Source organism: Pundamilia nyererei, unplaced genomic scaffold (assembly GCF_000239375.1).
Source record: "Pundamilia nyererei isolate P.nyererei 1_Seehausen unplaced genomic scaffold, PunNye1.0 scaffold00067, whole genome shotgun sequence".
NCBI classification, from domain to species: domain Eukaryota; kingdom Metazoa; phylum Chordata; class Actinopteri; order Cichliformes; family Cichlidae; genus Pundamilia; species Pundamilia nyererei.
Genome location: NW_005187468.1, coordinates 396,516 through 418,060, shown reverse-complemented (window position 1 = coordinate 418,060; position 21,545 = coordinate 396,516). Strand labels below are relative to the sequence as shown.

Sequence of the window (21,545 nt, the reverse complement as noted above, 5' to 3'; positions counted from 1 at the left end):
TTGGCTTCGACACTCCTTTTTTTTAGGCAAATCAAAAATAGCAAGGGCATGTAAATAATGCAAATGACCCCGAGATGCCACAGGGGAAAAAAAAAACGCACGTTTGTGGTTGCTTGGTGACAGTGGGACTCGATGGCCACTGTCCTCATTAATGCTGGTAAGAGAAGAATACCTCAACATTAGGTAGTAGGTTCAGAATAGAAGAGCTTAAAGCTAACTAGTTTTTACATCATTGGACAAAAGAAAATCTGTAATAACATTTCACTACCGGTATATTGTAATTTAATTTGAGGAGCCCTTCTGAGGTTTGTTTTGTGGCTTTAGTAAAGTCAAGTCTTTTCAGGCACATTTTCTCACGGTTTGTGGGTTGAAAAAAAGTTTTTATTGAAACAATATGCAACAGCAGCGGGCTTCGAGGTACTTTTTCTCATGTTTGGTCGATGTGTCAGAAGTGTAACTCAGTCAGCGGGGATTTGCGATGTTAAAAAAGGAAGTCCAGATGGTGCATCAGCTGCCATAGGTGCAATGCTTAGGTAACAAAACTAGGTGTTTAAAGTAACTCTATTTTTCTATAATGAGCGATGTGAGTGCTATAAAGTGGTGTAATGAAATAAGCGTGCACATGCTCTGTTCTCAAATTTCATTTTTTATTTTCTGGATTTCAGCCGACTGCTGTTTTTAATCTTTAACAGATGAACACTTTGAGATGGCTGTGACACAAACAGGCTTATTCTGTTATGTTTTGGCTGTTTGATAGGGCTATGGTGATGCAGGGTTTCATTCATTGGTTCTCTCATAGTACCGTTTGCTTCAAACTCCACCTGCATGTACAGCCCATTTCATCAAAAGCACATAGCGCCGATATGACGCTTTGTTTGGACTTTGACGCACAGCACACGAGGCCGAGCGAAGAAAAAAAAAGGAGGAGTGCGAGAGGAATTAGTGAGGTATAAAGGGAAACAAATGGCTCATCACTGACTCACATTCAAAAGGAAATGACGTCAGCTCTCGTCCGCCCTTGACCTCAGCTCGCCTATGGTTGGCTGTGTTGTTGCCTAGCAATTATGACGAATAATTGAGTCACGAGGACAGGAGAGGAAAGCAGGTCTGCGTTAACAGTACGAGCTGAGAAGAAAACTGGTGAGAAATGGTCATTGTGGTATCGTGTAAGGATTTGAGGGAAGGAAAATAAAAGGTTGACGTTGAGCCTCGCACACTTCCCAGCTGCAGCCTTTAGGGGATGCTAATGCTCAAATATGCACACGACAAAAAATGACTCATGTCTGTGAATCAATACTTCAACTACTGCACAGATTTTCATAAAGTAAAAAGTCATGAAGAATGTTCAGTGACAAAAGGTGTATTTATTTGAGAGATGACTTTAGTCAAGGGGCTCAATAACCTAATGCTCGTTTGTTGCAAGTCATATTAAGAGTGAAATCAGTGATCCACACAGTATCATGTTAAATTCCTTTTTCAATGTTTCCTGCTCCCTCTAATAGGTGGTAGGCAGTATGGATGCCCATCCCAGCAGATACTGTGCCACAGTGCGCGTCCAGAGACCCAGGCAGGAAATCATTGAAGATTTATCTTACATGGTGCGCGAACTGCTGATTCAGTTCTACAAGTCGACCCGCTTCAAGCCCACCAGGATCATTTTCTACAGAGACGGTGTTCCTGAGGGACAGTTGCCTCAGGTAGGTGGGACGTTGCGATCTTAATGACACAATGCCACCAAAATCCATTTTAACATGTTTTAATCTGAGTGCTAACTGTTACACACAGATTCTCCACTACGAGCTGCTGGCCATCAGAGATGCGTGCATAAAGTTGGAAAAGGACTATCAGCCTGGTATCACCTACATCGTGGTGCAGAAACGTCACCACACACGCCTCTTCTGTGCTGATAAGTCTGAAAGGGTAAACTTTCTTTGTTTTCCCTTCAGTTTTTCTGTTTCCGACTAAGTTTTCATACTTGCTTACCTGTTTTTTTCCTTGTGTTATCTTTGGACAGATTGGGAAGAGTGGGAACATTCCTGCAGGGACTACAGTGGACACCAGCATCACTCATCCCTTCGAGTTTGACTTCTACCTGTGTAGTCATGCAGGAATACAGGTATTTATAATAGATATTTTATTGTTCCATAGAAATCTCTATTATAATATAATAAGAACAAATCTGTTTGACTTCTTTTAACCTTGCAGTTATTTTACACAAAAAATTGATTGTTATTTTAATTGCCCTTTTCTCCTCTGTCCTCAGGGTACCAGCCGGCCGTCTCATTATTACGTCTTATGGGACGACAATCGCTTCACAGCTGATGAGTTGCAGATTCTAACCTACCAGTTGTGCCACACTTACGTGCGCTGTACCCGCTCAGTCTCCATCCCTGCCCCAGCCTACTATGCTCGTCTCGTGGCCTTCCGTGCCCGCTACCATCTGGTAGACAAAGAACATGACAGGTCAGTGTGGCTACGAAAGATAGACTACGCATGTCTTTATTCTTGGTTGGTTGATGTTTGTTGGGGGGTTGGTAAGCTTGCTCCCTCTGTGGCCTCAGTAAGCACTTTCTTGACTTTCACAGTTGGTAGTTTCAGGTCAAACTGAAGTTAATTTTGTAAATTATGGCCATTCTTAGAGGCAGAATTAAGGATTATCCAGGGTGTGTGCACTGGCTAATGATTTGTCAATCACAAGTCATTCACAGTCAAGTCCATCCCTCCCTAGTCATGCTCAGTTTCGAAACACCAAGATAACAGGACTTTGCTAACCAGTGATTGACATCACAGTTTTTACATACATCTTTTATACTGTCTACAGTTTGTCACTGACAACTCCTACGACCAGCAGCAAGTGGGGCTGTTGGTCTGCTGCTGCTGCTGCCAATTTTATTCTTATCAAGACATGAAATGTGTAACTCATCTTTGCTCGCTCTCTCATCACCCTCTCGTCTCTCTGCAGTGGAGAGGGCAGCCATGTGTCCGGTCAGAGTAACGGTCGGGATCCCCAGGCGTTGGCTAAGGCTGTTCAGATTCATCACGACACTCTAAGGACCATGTACTTCGCCTGAGCGTCACCAACCATCGCCGCCATCGTTCCCTCCCACCTCATTTCTACCTGAGTGGGCAAACGGCCCACCGGCACCACCTCATCCCCATCCCTTACTCCCTACAATTGCCCACTACACATACTTCACAGCAATCAGTCACTCAAATCCAAGAAACACAAATCCCCTCTCCTGTAAAACACAGGTAGACTCTGCAGCCTCATGCACTCAAAAGGTTATGAATATTACTGTTATTTTTACTTTACCGGGACTATTGATCTTTTTAAGTTGAATTTTTAAATCATGGGTATTATGTAATTGTATTGTATGCTACCTTCACACTCCTATGTATGTAAGTATGCAATACGGATGGGAGAAAAATAGAAAACTAGGCGATAAAAAGGAGAAAAGAAATCCTAAAAACTTTTTTAACTGCCACCACGATGCTGCCTCTACCCATCCAAATGCCGGATGCCAGTATTGCAAGCCCCTTGTTAGATGGGATCCTCATTAGAGGTGGTACTGGGCACGCACACTTACATGTATCATTTTAATGTTATCATGAACTACATTCATGTTTTTTAATGTTTTTGAAAACTGTTTTTTTTAAACAGCCTTGAGGAGTCCGGGGTATGGTACATTAGCACTTAGTGTTAGCATGTAGGTGCCACCAGTCCTGCACATAAAGAGTTTGTTAGTACATGCGAGGCTAGCCCTCTGGTCTTTATATTATAGCAGACAAAGAAAGAGCAGGTGTAGCATATTGTAGATCCAGGACAGGAGTCCTGCCACACACTCTGTCCTGGTTGGCCAGTCCCTTAGAGATTTCGCCTTTAGAGGCAAGTTTAGCGTAACAGTAGAGGGACCATTTGCATAGTGTGTATCTAATATACTTGCACCCCATGCACCTAAACCAGCATTGTTAACCAGCCAAAAGTGATGCCACCCTATGGAAAGGGGGCACTCAAACAGGAAGATAATCTTTTATTTCTCTATACATCGCTCTTTTAGAATTTACGAGGCACTTTTTAAACTTTACTTTTATTTTATTTTACTTCAAAATGGTGAAACTAGCCGTTGGCGAGACTTTACACTCTACATTTGAACGTTTCACACCCACACTTGCGTAGCTTTCAGAACAAAGGCAATAGGCAAGGTCAACACTATTCTGTAGAGTTAAAAGCAGGCAAATATAGTCTATGATCACTTAAGTGCTGCAAAGCTGAAGTCGCCTTCAGCAACTGACCTTGCTCCGATCCGTCTGCACATTCCAACGTGTATCAGTGGAAATGGCGCCAAGCGGCGCGCTCCACGCATCCACCCGTGCTTTTCTTTGCCTAACTGTACCAACCTATCCTGCGCCTGTCCCGCTTTTACACAGAGCTCTTCCCCTCTGCAGGCATTTACAACAGAAGCACACACATGCCTGCGCTCTCAGTCTCCTTCTCAGCATGCAGAGACATAGCTGATCAAATGCACTTGTTCCCCCCATTCCCACGTTAAGCCAAACTCATCAACCTTTCCGCCATCACCTTTTATCCTTGCCGTCTGTTCTCACTCGTCGCATAACACACCTGCAGCATCCCCTGCCCCAATCCCCTATGTTGTGTTAGCCAATCCCTATTGGTGCTCTGTGTGCGTGGGCAGCACAGTTAGGGGATTGCTACATTTGACAGGGTGGGCCTCTATCACGACTATTTAACATGCCCTGCCTTTACATCTAGTCACTTTCTGGATTTATGGAAGAAAAATGCATGTAATTATTTTTTATGACTGGATATTCTGAGCCACCTTACTTTGGTTTTCTTAGAGGTAGGAGCCTCGCGCTCACCACTGCCTGTCAGTCGTTTTGCCTCGATTGTGTAATGGTTATAAAGACTGCTTTTTTCCTTTGTCATTATTATTATGAATATTGTGACTAGTGTCAGAGTGTATCCTCAAGAGGGCACTGTGGAGACGGTCCCAAAATTCCACCTCAGTTGCCCTTTAAGCGCCTCAAATCTTGTCTGATGGTCAGACCCCCTTTTGAGTCGAAAGGGATCAAAAGATAAGAGATCAGATGAGTTTGATTTTTAAATCATGTTTATGAACTTGCATAATCAAAATGCCTTTGTACACCGTTTTACTGATCCTTCATTGTGTCCACGGTGATTTGTATATATGAATATATAATATTAACCTGTTATGTATTTTGGCCCAGCAGTTGAGGGGCTTTTCACAGTCGGGGCCAGTCTTCTGCCCCTCATTCTGCGTTTTAAAAAAAAAAAGAAAGAAAGAAAGAAAGGAAAAATATCAACCTGGGGGCATTTCCCCAACACCACTGAAACCAGATGCAGTTCTTCACTCACTGAAGCCACAAAGCACCTTGCAAAGGGGGGAGACGAAATGGCAGTCACCCTGGAAATGTATCATGTGGACACGGGAGAGTCCGTTCCCCCTCCACGCAGCCTCACGGTCTGACTAAGCAATATTGAAGCCACTGATCAAGAACAGTCCTTGTCATAGCACTTCCCAATAGATTTGAATGAAAGGACGTGGAAGCATATTATTTTGGCTCTGTATGTGATAGTATGGGAACTCTGTTGGGGAGGGTTATTTTTTAAAGAAAATAAAATTGTTTTTTATTACTCTTGTTGCGTTTTTTGTTTGATTTTAGTGTGCGTTTAATACAGCTTTGTCTGAAAAGTAAGTCATGGGATTTATCAAGGCTTACTCTCATAGCATCCTGAAATCCACCTTAACTAATGATTCTTAGATATTAATGCATGGGTGGATGAAGAAAAAATGCACCTCCTAAGTCTCAAACTGTAATTCATTCTAAAGGTGGGGTTACCTTTGGGTGAGGGCGGAGCTGGCGGTCTGACGTCTGGTGACACGGGCCCACCTCTTCCTGTCGGTGTCAGAAAGGCAACTTCACCATATTTAGCTGGCTTGCCGAAGCCTTGCAGAGTTGATCTGTCAACCAGACTGGAGATCGTGACACTTATCGGCGCATACATCGCGCTGTTGACAGCTTTACTTTTGGCAGCTGAACGCATACTACGGAGGACGACGTCGTGGGTGTACGGCCCTCGGGAGAAGGGCCCGTATCAGCAGCTGTTTTTAACGCAGGAAAAGTAGCCGTCGTCTGACAGAATTCCAACTCTCCGACAGCCTAGCTAGTCAGCTAGCTAATTAGGGTTGCTTTCCCGACATTAGCTTTGCTGTAGATACGAATTTATGACGTCTCTTTTAATGATCAGATATCGGTAGGGATTCATTTGGACTCCGTGACCCCGCTGTGATGATATCCTGACAGCTCCTCAAACCACTGTCCCCCCCACTCGAGCCTGGCTAGTGAGTTAACTTGGCTAACTAGCAGGTTTTCACTGCCACAGCGCCGCGTTGAGCAGCCAGCAGCTTTCGCCGTGGCAGTGAAATCCGATTGGATACGTTGACCGAGTGCAAACGGCGGTTTGTGGAGACTCTGAAGACCCTCGGCCGGCGAAGTGACCGTGCCGGAGGCCCCCCCCCTCCTTTGACAGGACACAGAGAGACCAGGACCCTCGGCCACTCAGCGCTGCAGAGGCGGTGCACAGCCGAAGGAGACACCGGATTGAACGGAGGAAGAGTCCCAAACGTTTGACAACTGTGATCCGGGAAGTGAACCGGGCATTGACCTCATGAATGGAAATCGGAACTACAGGTAATTTATTCTGTCCTTACTGATTCGTTTGGTGCTTCACGGTAGTCGTAGGAGTCGCGTTTCCTGAGAAACGTAATATTATTAGCCAGCGTCGGTGAAATGAAACATCGGGATGTGGGGCTTTCTTCAGCCGAAGGCGTTTAACCGTAACCAGGGAGTTTTTCTTTTTGTCCGCCCTGCAGTTAATTTGCCTAAACATGCGTCACAGTTGAAATGGTTTCATTGAAAATCGCCAGTCATACCAGGCTGTATTCACAGGTTAAATACTGACCTGTCCGTAACACAGCTCTGCCGGGTGATGAGGAGAGATCTCAGCGCAAACTCATCAGTCAGATGTGGGGACAGCTGCTGAAGATGAGTCTCTGCATTATAGAAGACTTCAAATCCAGTGTGGCTTGTGGCAGAGGGTGAACTCTGGCCTGGCCTTCCACCCCCCGGTCTTGGTCAACAACTGACCCCAAACTGACCTCGGCATATTTTAGGAGCGGCATCCTCTTCCTGCATCTACGATCTAAAAGATGTGCTTTGTCATGCCCCAGATTTGTGTATACTAAAACATTTTTAACCTTTCCTAATGAGAGAGTTGCCAAACTTCAGTTATGGCTGTTGAGCCAGAGATAATTGTTTTAAATTGGCCTTAAAGACTAGAAAACTGTGTTATAACACATTTTTATCTGTGACCTTATGTAACATTGCACACTTTTGAATGTCACCGGAGATGCATGTTGTCACCTGGCTGCATCCAGGCTCTTTCTCTTGGTCTTAGTGGCAGTTAAACTGTCTGAACCACCTGGCCTTTGTCTCATCTGTAACGGAAGCTTTCCACTTATGTGACCATAAACTGAATGCTAGGTACTCTTGATCAGCCACTGACACATGATACAGCAGTTGGTTCACTGCCCACCTCCTCCTCTTCAGAGGAGATCCCTCTCTGCTGCCTAATGTCTCATTATCATCTCAGCTCCTCTCAGGTGGGACACTTCCCAGCATTGCTAGTAGAAGGGACCACAAGGTGTTTTCCTAGTAACCGAGCACCTACAGTAGAGTAAAACGTGTATGCACAGTGTGCCCTTTGAACTAGAATAAACTTGGCGTGTTCTCACAGGCCAAATGACTAGCTTGTTATCTCCCAGTTAAACAGGATGTTTAATCTGCCTCTTCCCCAAAAGAAGAAAAGTTAGCCGATTTGCAATTTCATGCAGAGCATACTGCTAGCCAGCCTAACATTAAGTGCATTAAAGAGCGTGCTTCATGCTTTCACTTTGGAAAGCATTAATGCATTAATACAAACAAATAAACAGAGGTAGTTTTAATGTGCAGGTTTGAGGCTTCAGGGTATTAATATTATTGGTCTTCATACTGGTTCACAATCCCATATCACTGACGGCTGCAGTCAGCTCTGTCTGGGTGAATAATTGAAAGAGGGTCTTCCGTCAGTCAGTTAGTCAGTGGCTTGGAGAGTGGTGTGAAAATGCGAATGGATTGCCTGCCGAATTAGAAACTGACAGCGACTCTTCTCTCCAGAACTGGTCTGAGCAGCAGCTTATGTGGTAAGGAAATCATGGCTCTGGAGAGCTTAGCACCAAGGGTGTAATGAGTAGAAGGCTTTTGAGTTTTAAATAAATCAAATCCATTTTGATGCGTTAACTCCACAGCGTGTCCCCAAACACTTTCTCACTTGTTATTGAAGTAATATTACATTATGGCTGAGTTTTTAAGCCAGAACTAGTGATAATGTTCAAATCACGGGCACAGTTATATAGGACTCGTATTTAAAGTAATCTGTATTCTTTTGACACGCAGAACGCAGAGATTTGAAGGTTTCAGTGGCACTGGGGGTGTGACACATCTGAAACCGAGACATCAAACCGCAACACCAACATCTTCCCGTACTATGATATCCATGTGGAGCTGTTAATACCTAGCTCAGATGTTTCACAGATTATATTTCAAATGCATCAGTATGATGGAGGTTTTTCTTGTGTGGCGCTATACAAGAGAGCCTTTAAATAAGTGGTGGGTATTTTGGGAAATACGTTGTTTTAGTGCTGTGATTTGTTGTGCACCCTCTTGTTTGTTCTCCAGTCATCAATCTCTCACGTAACTGTTGGCACAGAAGGAAATAATCACATCAAACACATTGCTTTGCACCTAAATTTTGCTCGCAGCAAATTGAAAATAGCAGCTCAGTCTGCTTCAAATGGGATTAATATATTAAAAAAACAACAACAAAATCCGCAAATATGACACCTGTCACTTCCAGCCGTCATCTTTCTTCTCATGCTTAATGCTAGATCAACTTCTATGAAGGTAGCATTAACCTGATCTCAGTCATTTCCACTGTGCTGCTGATTTTTAACAACATTATGTAGTGTGTAGTAGTATCCTAGTCAGGAGGAATGCTGAAAGAAGGAAAAAGGGTGTGGAAGAGTGAGGTGAAAGTCAAGATGAAAAGAGGAAGACCACAGCGACAGCTCATGTGGTGAAAGAGGGTGAGGTGGAGATGTAGGCAGATGATCCGCTCTGGTGTCCCGTAAAGGGAACAGCCGAGAAAAAGGCTGTCCAGCTGTTTGGTCTGTTTACCTGCATTAGTCAGTGTGATCCAACTTGACGGTTCCCCAGATTTATTCTGACCCTTCTCTAGAGAAAGAAATATTAATTAATCTTATGAAGTACATGGACCGGTTGTTATATAGCCCTTTTTTCTTTTTTTTTCTACTGGAGCACTCAAAACTACATACCTCATTCACTCATTCACACTCGGGATCAGGTCAGTATCTTGTCCAAGGATACTTAGGCACGCAGACTGGAGCAGCCAGGGATTGAACCACCAACCTTCCAATTAGTGGATGACTTCTCGACCTCCTGAGCTACATGCCAGAATTTGCACAGTAAACTCGTCCATTTGTGGAATTCGGTGCCAGCTGCATCAGAAATTTAAAAAGCAACTCTCTGGCTATAAACTTGGAAATGTTGACACTCTCAAATAGATCTCCAAAGCCTACGTTAGTTTCTCTGTGAGATTAAAACATTTGTTTGCAAGTAAACATAACCTGCTTCTGACTGTAAAACATTTCATATGAGGAAATGCAGAAAACTGAATCTTTCTAACCTTTGTATTATTATAAAAGTAATGGCCTCTATTGTGTAGGGGCTGATCAGGCTCAGCGGAGTGCATTAACAACGCCCATTCAGGAAAACCCCTCATATGAAGGTGTTACAGCTCGAGGATGGCAAAATGATTAAGTCTGTCATTCTGAAAATCCTAAAGACTTGTTGCTCATAGGGCTGCTCGCTTATGGGGGGGAAATTATCTCAAGAAGAAACTTGCGTTCAATGAAATGAATTACCTTTAAGTCAAGTGAAAAACTAAAGAAATAGATCTTCGTTGACTGAAGTAATCCTGCCACAAAAATAGCAGATAGACTTTATGAAAAGGTCAAAACTACAGGGGGGGAAAGATGTGCTGAATAGGAAATCAAGAGAGTTACTGCCCCACAAAATAGAGCATGGTAATGGTTTTATCTTGGTTTTCTCACTTTAATAACTGCAAAAGTAGAGTTTGAAATTAAAGATTGATTCCTTGAACAGCTTTAGTGGAAACAACTGTATATATAAACATACTGGGCATATTGAAAGATTTACTGGAAGACAATGAGACGGCACGTACAGTACAGCAGGGGGGGCTCCCCCACCTTCCAGCTGACACACTACACCGAGTAAGCAGGTGGGATTTGAGCTGGCTGGAGATGAGTCAGCTTCACATGAAAGGCAGCCTTGGAAGTGGGTTTTACTGTCCATTAACACATTAATAGGACATGAACTAGTTTAATGAAGAACGACTCTGGAAAATGAGCGTTTGTTTGTCGCACCACCGTCTTGCTTTTGTTCTCTTCGTTTCGTTCCCCACTTGTTTTTCTCACACTCGTGCGTTCGTTTCCCGCTCTTTTTCTTTTCTTTTTTCTTTAAGTTCACACAGTTACCACCCCCATTCCCTCCCGGGTTACTGCTTCTGTATCCTTCTCTGTGCCCCAGTGGGAAACTCTGCCTTCCCTGTCATTCTCCTTGTACGTTGATTCTCTGTGGATTTTCAGCAGACAGTGGGGTCGGGCTTTGAGGGAGGGCTTAGTACTTGATTTGCAGTCTCTCCTCATAATGCTCAGTTCATTCAAGCAGCCTGCTGACAATAGGCAGTCCCCGTCTAAAACCCCAGCCACCCATAATGTTAACATTGGTATATTGTTGCTGGTTTCTATGGAGAATGCAATTTAGCATTGCTTTTTAGTTGTTTTGTAGGGAGTGTTTTTTTTTTTTCTGTTGTTGTTGTTTTATTGACCAAAGCTTCCTAAAAACATCTTTCTTTATTTTAAACAGAATATAATCTCTTAATGTAATATGGAAATGGTAAGTGTTGGCTGTTGTTGGAACATTTTAACGGAGTTGAGCGTCGCCACCGCTGCTGTCTTGGTTACAGAAAATAGATGCGACGAGGAGGCTTAGATCTGACTGTTAAAAGATTTATAAAATAGGTTTAATTTGACTGAGACCATAAACTCAGGAGGAAAATGTTTAGCGGTCAATGCAAATGACTTTTTTTCCATGTGCTTCTACAGGACAGAAGGTCTTTTTGTAGCCATAGCTGTTTCCATCTGGTGGCATTCAGATAAAACACGGGTTTAAGGCACTTCTGCTTCATTTTTGCGACCCGGAAGCTAGGTCTGTTTCCCAAAATAAAATCTGATAAATAAGCTATCAGAACCATTTTAACATCATCCCTTAAATGCTGTGGTCCTCTTATTTTCATTGAAAAAGTGTTAGTCATGTGTTGCAGTAGTATACTGGGCGGCAACTCTGTATGACACATGTTTTGGGCTTGCAGCTAGTGGGTGTGCATTTTGTGAAAAGCTAGAGGTCTGTGATGTGTCACCTTGCCCTTTTTTCCACCTCCACCTTCCCCCTTTTTCCCCCCCCCCTTCCTGAGATCTGTTTTTGGGGGGAGCTCTAAGGGTCTCATTTTTCTTTGGGGGGGTGATATGGAGAGGAAGAAGGGGGCGGGTGGTGACTGAGATAGGGAAATGTGTCTGTGTGCTTTGTTTTTGAGCTCACTGGAGAAAAAACAGAAGTATATTGGTTAATCAGTTCCAGCAGACTATCTTCATTATTATTCCATTCGGCATTGACAAGAGAGCTGTCAATAGGCAGTCACGTAAGGTAGAGGTGCATTTGTTTGGAGAAGAGGAGGTTGATTTAAATGCTTCTCAGGTGATGTAATGACAGAATAATTCAGCAGAACCAGAGGGAGTCATTTAAGAGGCCAGTGATTCCCTTCATTTCTACCTTCTGCTGATATGTTAGAGGACTACATCAATTTTTCAGTACGATCAGAAGTCAGTCATTTCTGATTGTTGGCCTTTGGCCTCAGACATGTATTTAGTAGATCTAAAACATTAAGCTGAAGACTTTAAACAGCCATTTTGAACTCTTTTTGTATAAATGTGGGAAATTAGACTAAAGGAAAAGCGTACATGGCCAGAGGCTAAACGATACGTTGATGCTTATTTCATTTGTCTCGGTTGTATCAAGGTGTTAACTGTGTAAATAATTCAAAACCTTTAGCTCTAATTATATTAACTATTATTTATTAAAGTCCAGTTTTAAAACAAACTTTTAATGTAAGCCGGTTCTTATTAACACTTTAACACAACATCAAGTGTTGCTCTGTTTCGGTTGTAGTTAAGCTATTAGATTGCTCCATCCACTTTTCCACTCAGCCTGGACTAGTAAAACGGAAAGCCCCATTTAACCTGCCTGAATAAATTCTCCCGGTCATTTTAACACAGCTAGGACTTTTTGTGTGTAAGTACACACATCTATCTACATATGAATAAATGTATGTATAAAATATGCGTAAGCTGAGTCAGTAAGACGGCCTAATGCCAGTGAGTCAGAAGAATTTTCTCATAATAAATGATTTCCCCCCCTAAAAATCCCCTCACCTGCATCTTTCTCAAAGTTTTGTCCAGTATTTAATCACAAATGGTGCAAAGATAACGAAATGCAATATGGGACTTAATGAACATAAATTTAAAAGCTATAAAACTGATGACAAGAAGATGTTTTATAAAAAGTTGGGGTGAGGGGTACTTTACCCTGACCTCTTCTTGGAACAAAACCAGTTGTTACAGTTTTGAAGGTAAATTTTTAATTGTTGCTTAATAATTTTGGGCCTTCGTGTTTATGTATTGATTTTTTTAGTTTTCCCCCTCTCTTTCAGTTTCATAGTTGGTGAATGTTATCAGTCTGTGACCTTTCTGAACACCAGCCAGGCCAGTTTGGCACGGAAACTCTTTCTCTGCACATACTTGGTATGCAAATTATGTAGTTTGGTATTTTCTTGCTGATTTTTCTTGGAAAAAATGCGTCACGTAGATGGCAGCATATGTTACCCTAAAACCTGTACATCTTGATATTCTGGAGGGAAACCTTCAGTCTTGGCATTCACGTGGACGTTACTTTGGCACATAACACCCAACTAAACACTGTTGCACACTCTTACCAACAAGGCATTGGCACCCACTCTCCCTTCAAATTCTCGAGATCCCAATTTAATTGAGTTTCCCCGAGTTTAGCTTGAACAAACTTGAGCTACATCCACCAACAATGTCCCAGCCACCACAGAATGTCTCCTGAGGTCAAAGCTGTTTTGAAGATACAAGAGGAACCGTTACTATGTTAGGGAAGTGGCTTAAACGCGGTTGGTTGGTGTACATTGTTCAGCATTAATTGTGAATTCACAGTTACCCACGTGAACCTCCTGATCTCCTTGTCTTTCTTTGTTGAGCTTGCAGGCACAGGGAGAAAATTCAGGCTCCACAAAGAAATGCCTGGAGATCTGGTAGAGCAGGTCATTCACTGATCAGGCGGTTGGTGGTTCAATCCCTGGCTTACTTGCCCTTCTAGTTTGCAATTCAAAGTGTTCTTGGGTAAGATACGCAATGCCCAGTGCATCCACTGAAGTGTGAGCACGTTCTTGATGGTTACATTTTATTTTTATTTATTTATTTTTTAAGAGCACTGTATTTATGTGTGAAATGATGAACATAACATGTATTGGCTTTAATGCTTGGAGTAGAAAAGTGCTGGTCTATTTAGCCTTTTACTCTGACTTCCAAAACATGCGTGGTAGCTTATTCTAAATTGGTTGTCAGCTTGAATGCAAGGTGGATTGAGCACTTAAGTGCAGTGTAATTCTCTGCGAAAAGGCAAAATGTGGCTTGTAGTGTAACCTGCTTTGAGTGGTCAGATTAGAAAAGCTCTGGATAAACTCCAGTCACTTCATTTTATTCCTCCACACAGTCAGGCTCGTAAACTGTGCGCTGATAATGAACTGGATGGTCTCGTTCCTCTTTTACCTGGAAGATTTTACGTCCGTGATTTTCAGAAAAAACCCCTCAGATTTTATTACTGACTGCTTGCAGAGGAAGTGATGTGTCTGGAGTATATTTGTGTATGGTTTGTTCTTTGCAAGTTTGAATTTTAATCTGCATTTGTGAATGTGAGGGTGTACCTTGCCTTTCACCTGTGACAGCTTGAATAGGCTCCAGCACTCCAATGATCCTGAATTGGATAAGCAGAAGAAGATGGATGGATGGATTGAGTGATTTAAAAAAAAAAGTTGGTAGTAATGATTGAAATCCATTGCATTCTTGTAATAATTACTTTAATTAATAAATTACTTTAACATCCACTCTTTAGCTCACGTTCTGCTTCGGTTTGTTCTCGTGTCTGATCAGGGACTCGTCAGCCTGTCAGTATGTGGCATCTTGTTGGTGTCTATCCGTGGTAGAGAGTGGCAGCGACTCCCTTGGGTGCCAAATGCAACACTCTTGAGATTGATGAGGGTGGAAGAAGAAGGGAGGAGTCTGGCTGTGAATGGTGTGCATCAATCCTTGCTGTCAGTCTTTCTGCGTATGTCTGAGTGTGTGTGTCTGTGTGTGTGTGTTTCTAGGATCTGGGTGTTGGGACTGACGCCATTGTGCCTGGCCACTGAGCACTCTCCCTGTTCCCACAGCGCTGGCCTCTCCGGATTAGAAACACAACAGCTGTATTGTGTGTGTGTGTGTGTGTGTGTGTGTGTTGGTGTGTGGACATGTGCACTCGTTAGTAGCGTGGACGTTTGTGTACTGGGGGATGTGGCTGAGGGAGTTAGCAAGGACTGGATGTCAGCCGAGCTTCTCACCAGCTAGTTATTCTGGCTCTGAGCCCACTGTGTACAGTGTGACTGTGTGGTGTTGCAAAGCAGCGGAGTGAAATGAGTTCACATTGCTGAGATGTTTCTTGAAAATATTCATACTCTAAGAAAGGCATCTCAATTATTGGTTTGTGATATAATGTTTACTTGTATCTTATTCCATGTGCACCACTGCAGAGCAGTGTGGCACTGATGGCTCAGTAGGGTTGTTTACAATTAATAAAACCAAATATCTTCACTTGTCTTTGCCAAAGGTTTTCTAGTAATACAAAGAAGCCACTAAGGCATCTAATTTAATATCAATGACTGCGTGTGGATTCTTATTTATTTCATCATGATGTGACGATGTAAAAGGAGGCATAGTGCTTTTGCGTGAGCTGAGTTGGGAACAAATTAAACGCGTTCAGAGAAATGCTCACTGTAATCTTTAATAAGCTCTTAAATAGGTCTAAATTCAGAGGAAATGGAACCAAAAAAACCAGGTTTAATCTTGATTAGTCGATCTGTGTTAATTGGAAGATTAGCTTAAGTTGTAGCAACATTTCACATAAGCCAATTTTACACATGAACCCCACACAATGTTGGCAGAATCGGTTTAAGCAATCGTCCTGTTTTCTTCACTCTCATGTAAAACAAACATGGAAATTGTCACTGTGACCAACATTCAGTGTTCGGCGTGACTACACATTACAAGTGCCACATAGTGCTAAAGTGAAGATGTTAAAGATGTATGAATGAGAAACTGTTAAAAGTATTTAAAACATGATAATGATAAACGATAAAGACGTCTGAATGCAGCGTGCTTTACATGCAAGAGATGAATTGTGTTGCAAGAATGTCTGGTGTGCAAAGAAATGAAAAATAAAGCAAATGTTCTCTGAAAGCTTAAACTGTCAAGATTCACAGCTGTCTTTGGAACTTATTATATTTAAACATGGTGTAAATTGTGGATGACACATTTGTTAATGTTAATCTTTCAAAACAATATTTAAAAACTTATGTCATTGAAGAAATCTGCTATCAGTGAAACTACGGTAGATTAATTCAGGTTCTGAATTTTTCAAGCACAGAAAAAATGGAAATGGTCAGAAAATGCTACTTCGATGGTTTTCACTTTGAAAAGCCTTGTATTACTTTTTACCCTCCCAGCCATTGCAGGCTGATGGGGTATTGGCGTCACTGTGCCGGGTGGGCAAGCGACGTGGCCACTGAAGTTTGTGACTGTGATAACTTGAACAAGGTGATGTGGCAGTTTCAAATTGATACTATGGGTATATCTATTAGGATGTTGAGAGGAAGTACTGGTGGCCACTAGTATTTCTCTTAAATGTGGAGATGCCTAACATCTCAGCCCTGTCTCTGACCCCTCATCCCAAATAGGTCGCAGCGAATGGCTGCTACTCCGTGAGCCTGGTTCAGCCAGAGGTTTCTTTCTGCTCAAAGGAAGTTTTTTTTTTTTTTCTTGCCACTGTTGCCAAGTGCTTGCTCATAGGGGGTCATCTTGGGGTTTTCACTTTATCATTGTAACGTCTTTACCTTACGATGTAAGTGCCTTGAGGCAACTATTGTGATTTGCCGCTACATAAATAAAATTGTATTATGGAGCTTTGTAAGATTTGGCAACATTTTAGAACCTCTTAAATGGCAGTCCATCCATTTTCTTCTGTTTGTCTAATTCAGGGTTGCAGTTGGGCCGGAGCCTATGCCTGTCATAGGGCAAGAGGTAGATTGGTGACCTGTCCAGGTTATAATCTGTCACTCTCACATTCACACCTAGAGCCAATTTAGTGTTGCTAAGAATAACCTGACATGCATGACTGTGGGAGGAAGCCATAGTACCCACAGAGAACCCTCGCAGAAGCACGGCGAAACTCTGCACACAAAGGCTCCAGTTGATTTGAATCCAGGTTTGTTACCCAGACGAAGCCATGTTAGCGAGAAAAAATACAAATAAATCCAGTCTTTAGCACACTCATTGTCTTAAATAACTGCCCTAAAATTAAAACAAATAACTGATCCCAGGGCTTAAAAACCTTTTTTTTTTTTTTTTTTTCTCAACCAAAAAAATTAAATACATGAATGAACGTAGATTATTATTATTATTTTTTGACTTTTTGCCCTCTTTTACTTTGCACATTACAGCCTGGGGGAAAACATACTTATAGATTACATCTACTCTCTTCTGTTTAAGACGTCCTTCCTGTAATTACCTAAAAGTGCACAGTGCACAAATACACATGCAGCGTGGTATTTTTCAACTTGCGGAGGTTTCCTCGAACGCTTACAGATGCTGAGTCTACAAAGACTTGGTAACCGTTTTGATGTACACGTCTGTGGTTCAGATTTCACTGTTTGTAAAGGCAAACTGTAACAGGCGCTCCGCCAGCAGTCGAAGACTTTAATGCCCTCTGCATATTTTGATTATCATTTCGTGTTTTTCCTCTATAGATGTTACTGTAAATTAGTGTATCACGCTTGCGTGTTGTGGGTTGTACAGCTTCCCACACACCTAGCAAGCCCCAAGTGTCCCCAAGGTTTGATTGTCAAGGTCTGAGTCATCGTATAAAAATATCAGTACTTAGTTGTCATGAACGTCTTGCTGAGAGTTGCCTCTAAATCTTTTATACTGGTACTGTGGTTTTTAAATTTTTTTTTTTTTTTATAACAAAGCGTGAGATTTGTACTGCTCTCACGGTCACTCCACCACCATCTTCAGTTAAACTTTCCTCTCAGGCCTTCTTGTTCCTGCTTTTGTCGATAACTCCGTTTGTTATGTCTGTCTGTGGAGGGAACTGAGATGCAGCTTTCAGGAGAGAAAGATGCAGGGAGAGATATTTGGCCTGTTGCTGAATGATCGGGGTCAGGGTCATTTGGAAAATGCTGTAAAAACACATCTGTGTGCCATGCTTGGTAAATTTTCAGCATCACAGCATGGTGCCTGCCATGCGCGTAATGTTGTGAGGTCCCATCTATGTTCACAGCAAGCAGTAATCGCTGCAACTGCATGCTTTGGCAGGTTTTATTCATCTGCAGAAATCTAAGTAGATTATATAAAAGGAAAAAATCTTTTGGTTTCTTTTTGCTGTGCACAAGAAGTTTGGGGCTTAAGGAAACTTACGTTTTTTTTAATTGTTTCTGTGGAGATTTTCACTTTGCATGCACCATTACAAGATCTCAAAACATTTGCAAAAGTGACAGACTCGCCCATAATCGCGATTCACAGGAAGCTAAAGAATGCAGAGGCCGTCTAGCCAAATACCACAGTGATGTGACCGGTGTTTTGATTACAGCGGCACAACTTGTTTCGATGCCACGACGGCATGACTGCAGGAGGCAGGTTGATGGGACGTTTAGCTTCAAAGAACTAAACGTTTGTTTCAGGAAGACGTGACATTTGTGCGAAATGCCAGAAATGGTAACTAATTGTGTAATGTGGGAAATATAAGGCCCTTCTTTCAGCATGCCGGTGCAAAACCACAGCTACAAATTACTGTACATCCGTGTGTGGTTTTCATATCGAAACAAAAGTAAGTGGTAGGGGTGTGTGTCTGTGTGTGCAATGCCACAGCTTGTTGCTCTGTGGTATGCCTTTTTTTTGTTTTTGTTTCTTCGTTTCTTTTTTCTTTCTTTTTTTTTCTTTTATTCACTGCAAGACCCCATCATTGCTCCTGTAATTCACTCACTGCATAATCCAGGAACAGGATGCTCAAGTATGTGTTTCTGTGCCTGTGGTGGCTCTGTGACTCACACTGAATGGAAGTCAGAGGTAGATGAAAGCTAGAAAAAGCCAACTCTGCCTACTATAATCCTACCACTCCCTGCCACCCCTCTAATACTTCCCAACCTCACTGGGACCGTAACAAAAAAGAAGCGTTCTTATTAATGAAGAGCTTCTGGAAGTTTGTATCAAGGACTGGAATTTGTGGAATTGGCACACACCTTTTCTTGCTTTCATTCAGACTGATCAGCATGTCTTCCTCCTCTTTTCTGTTTCGCCTGTGTGTCTCAAATCAGGCTTACCTCACAAGTTTCACTAAGGGGCCCAAGGGAATTACCATTACAAAGTACGTGTGCACATAGTTTTGTGTGGGAGAGACGACCACGACAGGAATTCCAGACTTCTCTTTTTCAGCATTTTAGCCCAGCAGCGATTTCAAACAAGTGGCCTTTACCCTCCATCAACCCTGTTAGCCTTCACTCCAGAGCCCACCAGGGGAGCAACTGAAAAATTGAGCAGGGCAGAGAGCACCAGCTTCCAAAGCCCGACTGTAAATAAACAAGCTCACGTTGTCTGCTGATTCGTCACAGAAGGTTTCTGTTTCTGTTGTGGAGAGGTTTTTATGAACTTCCCTTCAGCTGGGCCCTCAACCCCAGTATCACCCACAGATGTCAGAAATGTGCAATGAATCACAAACGTAATATGACTCATGTTTCAGTGACACATTGGGGGCAGAGCCCCAGGCATTGAAAACTGAAAAAAGTGGTTGTGAAGATGCATGCATAAAGCGAGTCTCTCTGGAGTTTTTGTGTAAAAGTGTCTCTTGTATAACAATATCCTAGTGAACTGTGGCATTATAAGTTGAATCCAAACAGTGCATTGGCACATCAGCATAATCGTTTGGGCCGTGTGAAGGCAAGCCTCAGCAGAGCCAGAAATAGCCCTGACATGAGCGTTGTGCATTAAGTTGAACAGAACGCTCCGTTTCTGGATCAAAGTGACTCATGTCAAAGACATCTCATGGTCTTGGTGTTGGTGTGCGCATGTTCTCTTAAGACCAAATGTGTGATCTGTGTCGCACACAGGTCAACTGCCCGACACGTGTTTTTCGTTCTCTTAGTGCTACACAACTAGCCTTCATTAATATTGCGCGGTGCTGTTGTAGTTCCAGGAGAAAGTTGAATCATTGTTTTTTCCTGCTCCTCCTTGAGTTGGCAGATCCTGTTAAAAGTCATCTGAAATGTGACGACAGTCATGTCGGAGGGATGTGAAGTCACAACATTGAGCTTGTTTATTTTCTTTTTCTTCGCGGTCTTTCTGTTGATGCTTTGTTGTTATTTGGATGAGAGATTTCTTATGATAGAAGCTGGTGTCTTGCATCATTGAATAGGTTGGTCATCAAGAGTATTTCATCTGGTGACTCATGCACCTCCTCATTCAGATTCTGTATATAGTTAAAATGAGGCGGACACATGTTTCATTGTGAGTCGATGTGTCATGAAGCACATGTCAAAGAGCTTACATGTCTGTGGGTTTTTTCTCTCTTTTTTTTTATTTTAAGTATGACAGTATTCAGTACACAGTCATTACTATTTCTTTACTAGATGTTTCCCTGCGTATCTGCATCATCTCTAGACTTTCCTCTGTATGCAGGATTAAGTTCTAAGTGTTAGATGTGGTTTCACTGAGTGTAGCATGTTTGTTTATTAAAAAACAGAAAAGTACCTTTAATTCATTGTGCATCTTCTTTCTTTCTTTCTTTCTTTCTTTCTTTCTTTCTTTCTTTCTTTCTTTTTTAAATGAATAAATAATTGCTTGTGTCAAAAATGAAACTCCAAGCAAATAATGTAATATCTTCTAAGGAGTATATTGCTAAATCTAATCACCTTTTAGACTTTACTGAAGATAAACTAAAGGTCTGAAAATGCTAAAAGTTCCAGGATGTGTATCAACCTCACATCATCTTTTAATTTACCCCCCCCTCAGGAGCCGTTGGGGCCCAGTCCCTGTTCTCCATGCCTCGGCGGCCTGGCTATGGCACCATGGGGAAGCCAATCAAGCTGCTGGCCAACTGCTTCCAGGTGGAGATCCCCAAGATGGATGTCTACCTCTACGAGGTGGACATCAAGCCTGACAAGTGCCCACGGCGAGTCAACAGGTAAGATTGATTCACTGGCTGCTTTCTGGAAAACCTCTCACATGCAATATTTACATTAGCTACATTTCTCGTTCTAATCCATCATGAAATATTGAGCAGCTTGAAGTGACCTAGCACTTGCCAGAGCGTACCTGTTGTTGTTGTTGTTGTTGTTGTTGTTGTTGTTGTTGTTGTTGTTGTTGTACACAGAAGATATTGTTTGTGTCGTACAGGAGGGGCACGGAATGAAAGCAAAATCTAATGCTAGCTTTTTTAGCCTGGCTTATAGCTGCCAACTGCTGCTTCTGTCCAGTGGAGAGCTCACAGCACACACTGTAAAGTTGTGCCTGTTACTTCTGTCGGCATGCACTTTTTTTACAAGAGACAGAACAACTGCAAATCCTTTGTGTTCATCTTGTGCAGGGAGGTGGTTGACTCTATGGTGCAGCACTTCAAGGTGACAATCTTTGGGGATCGCAGGCCAGTCTACGATGGAAAGAAGAGTTTGTACACAGCCAACCCACTGCCTGTGGCACCCACGGGGGTGAGCTGCAGAAAAGACACAGACACAAAGGAGACAAACGCTCCTTTTTCTTCAGTGCAAACTGAATGTACTCAGACACACAATCTCAGCTGCTCATTATCACCTTAAGTGAGAAACGATGCATCCCTGCGGTTGTTAAAGAACGTAGACGATGTTCAGAGCA

At 42.4% G+C, this 21,545-nt stretch overlaps 2 protein-coding genes across 3 annotated transcripts in view; both read left to right on the top strand.

Moving 5' to 3' along the window:
- Positions 1-5,674, top strand: part of ago1 (argonaute RISC component 1) — a 24,160-nt gene extending 18,486 nt beyond the window's left edge. Inside the window, exons 15-19 of the mRNA XM_005736067.1 lie at positions 1,503-1,697; positions 1,786-1,920; positions 2,015-2,116; positions 2,264-2,463; positions 2,963-5,674. Coding sequence (XP_005736124.1) covers positions 1,503-1,697; positions 1,786-1,920; positions 2,015-2,116; positions 2,264-2,463; positions 2,963-3,071 — 741 coding nt within the window. The 3' untranslated portion in view covers positions 3,072-5,674. The remainder of the gene's footprint in view (positions 1-1,502; positions 1,698-1,785; positions 1,921-2,014; positions 2,117-2,263; positions 2,464-2,962) is intronic.
- Positions 5,675-5,914: 240 nt separating this feature from the next.
- Positions 5,915-21,545, top strand: part of ago3a (argonaute RISC catalytic component 3a) — a 33,324-nt gene continuing 17,693 nt past the window's right edge. For both annotated transcript variants that reach the window (XM_005736066.1, XM_005736065.1), the window contains exons 1-3: positions 5,915-6,732; positions 20,688-20,859; positions 21,262-21,382. In XM_005736066.1, coding sequence (XP_005736123.1) covers positions 6,714-6,732; positions 20,688-20,859; positions 21,262-21,382 — 312 coding nt within the window. In that variant the 5' untranslated portion in view covers positions 5,915-6,713. The remainder of the gene's footprint in view (positions 6,733-20,687; positions 20,860-21,261; positions 21,383-21,545) is intronic.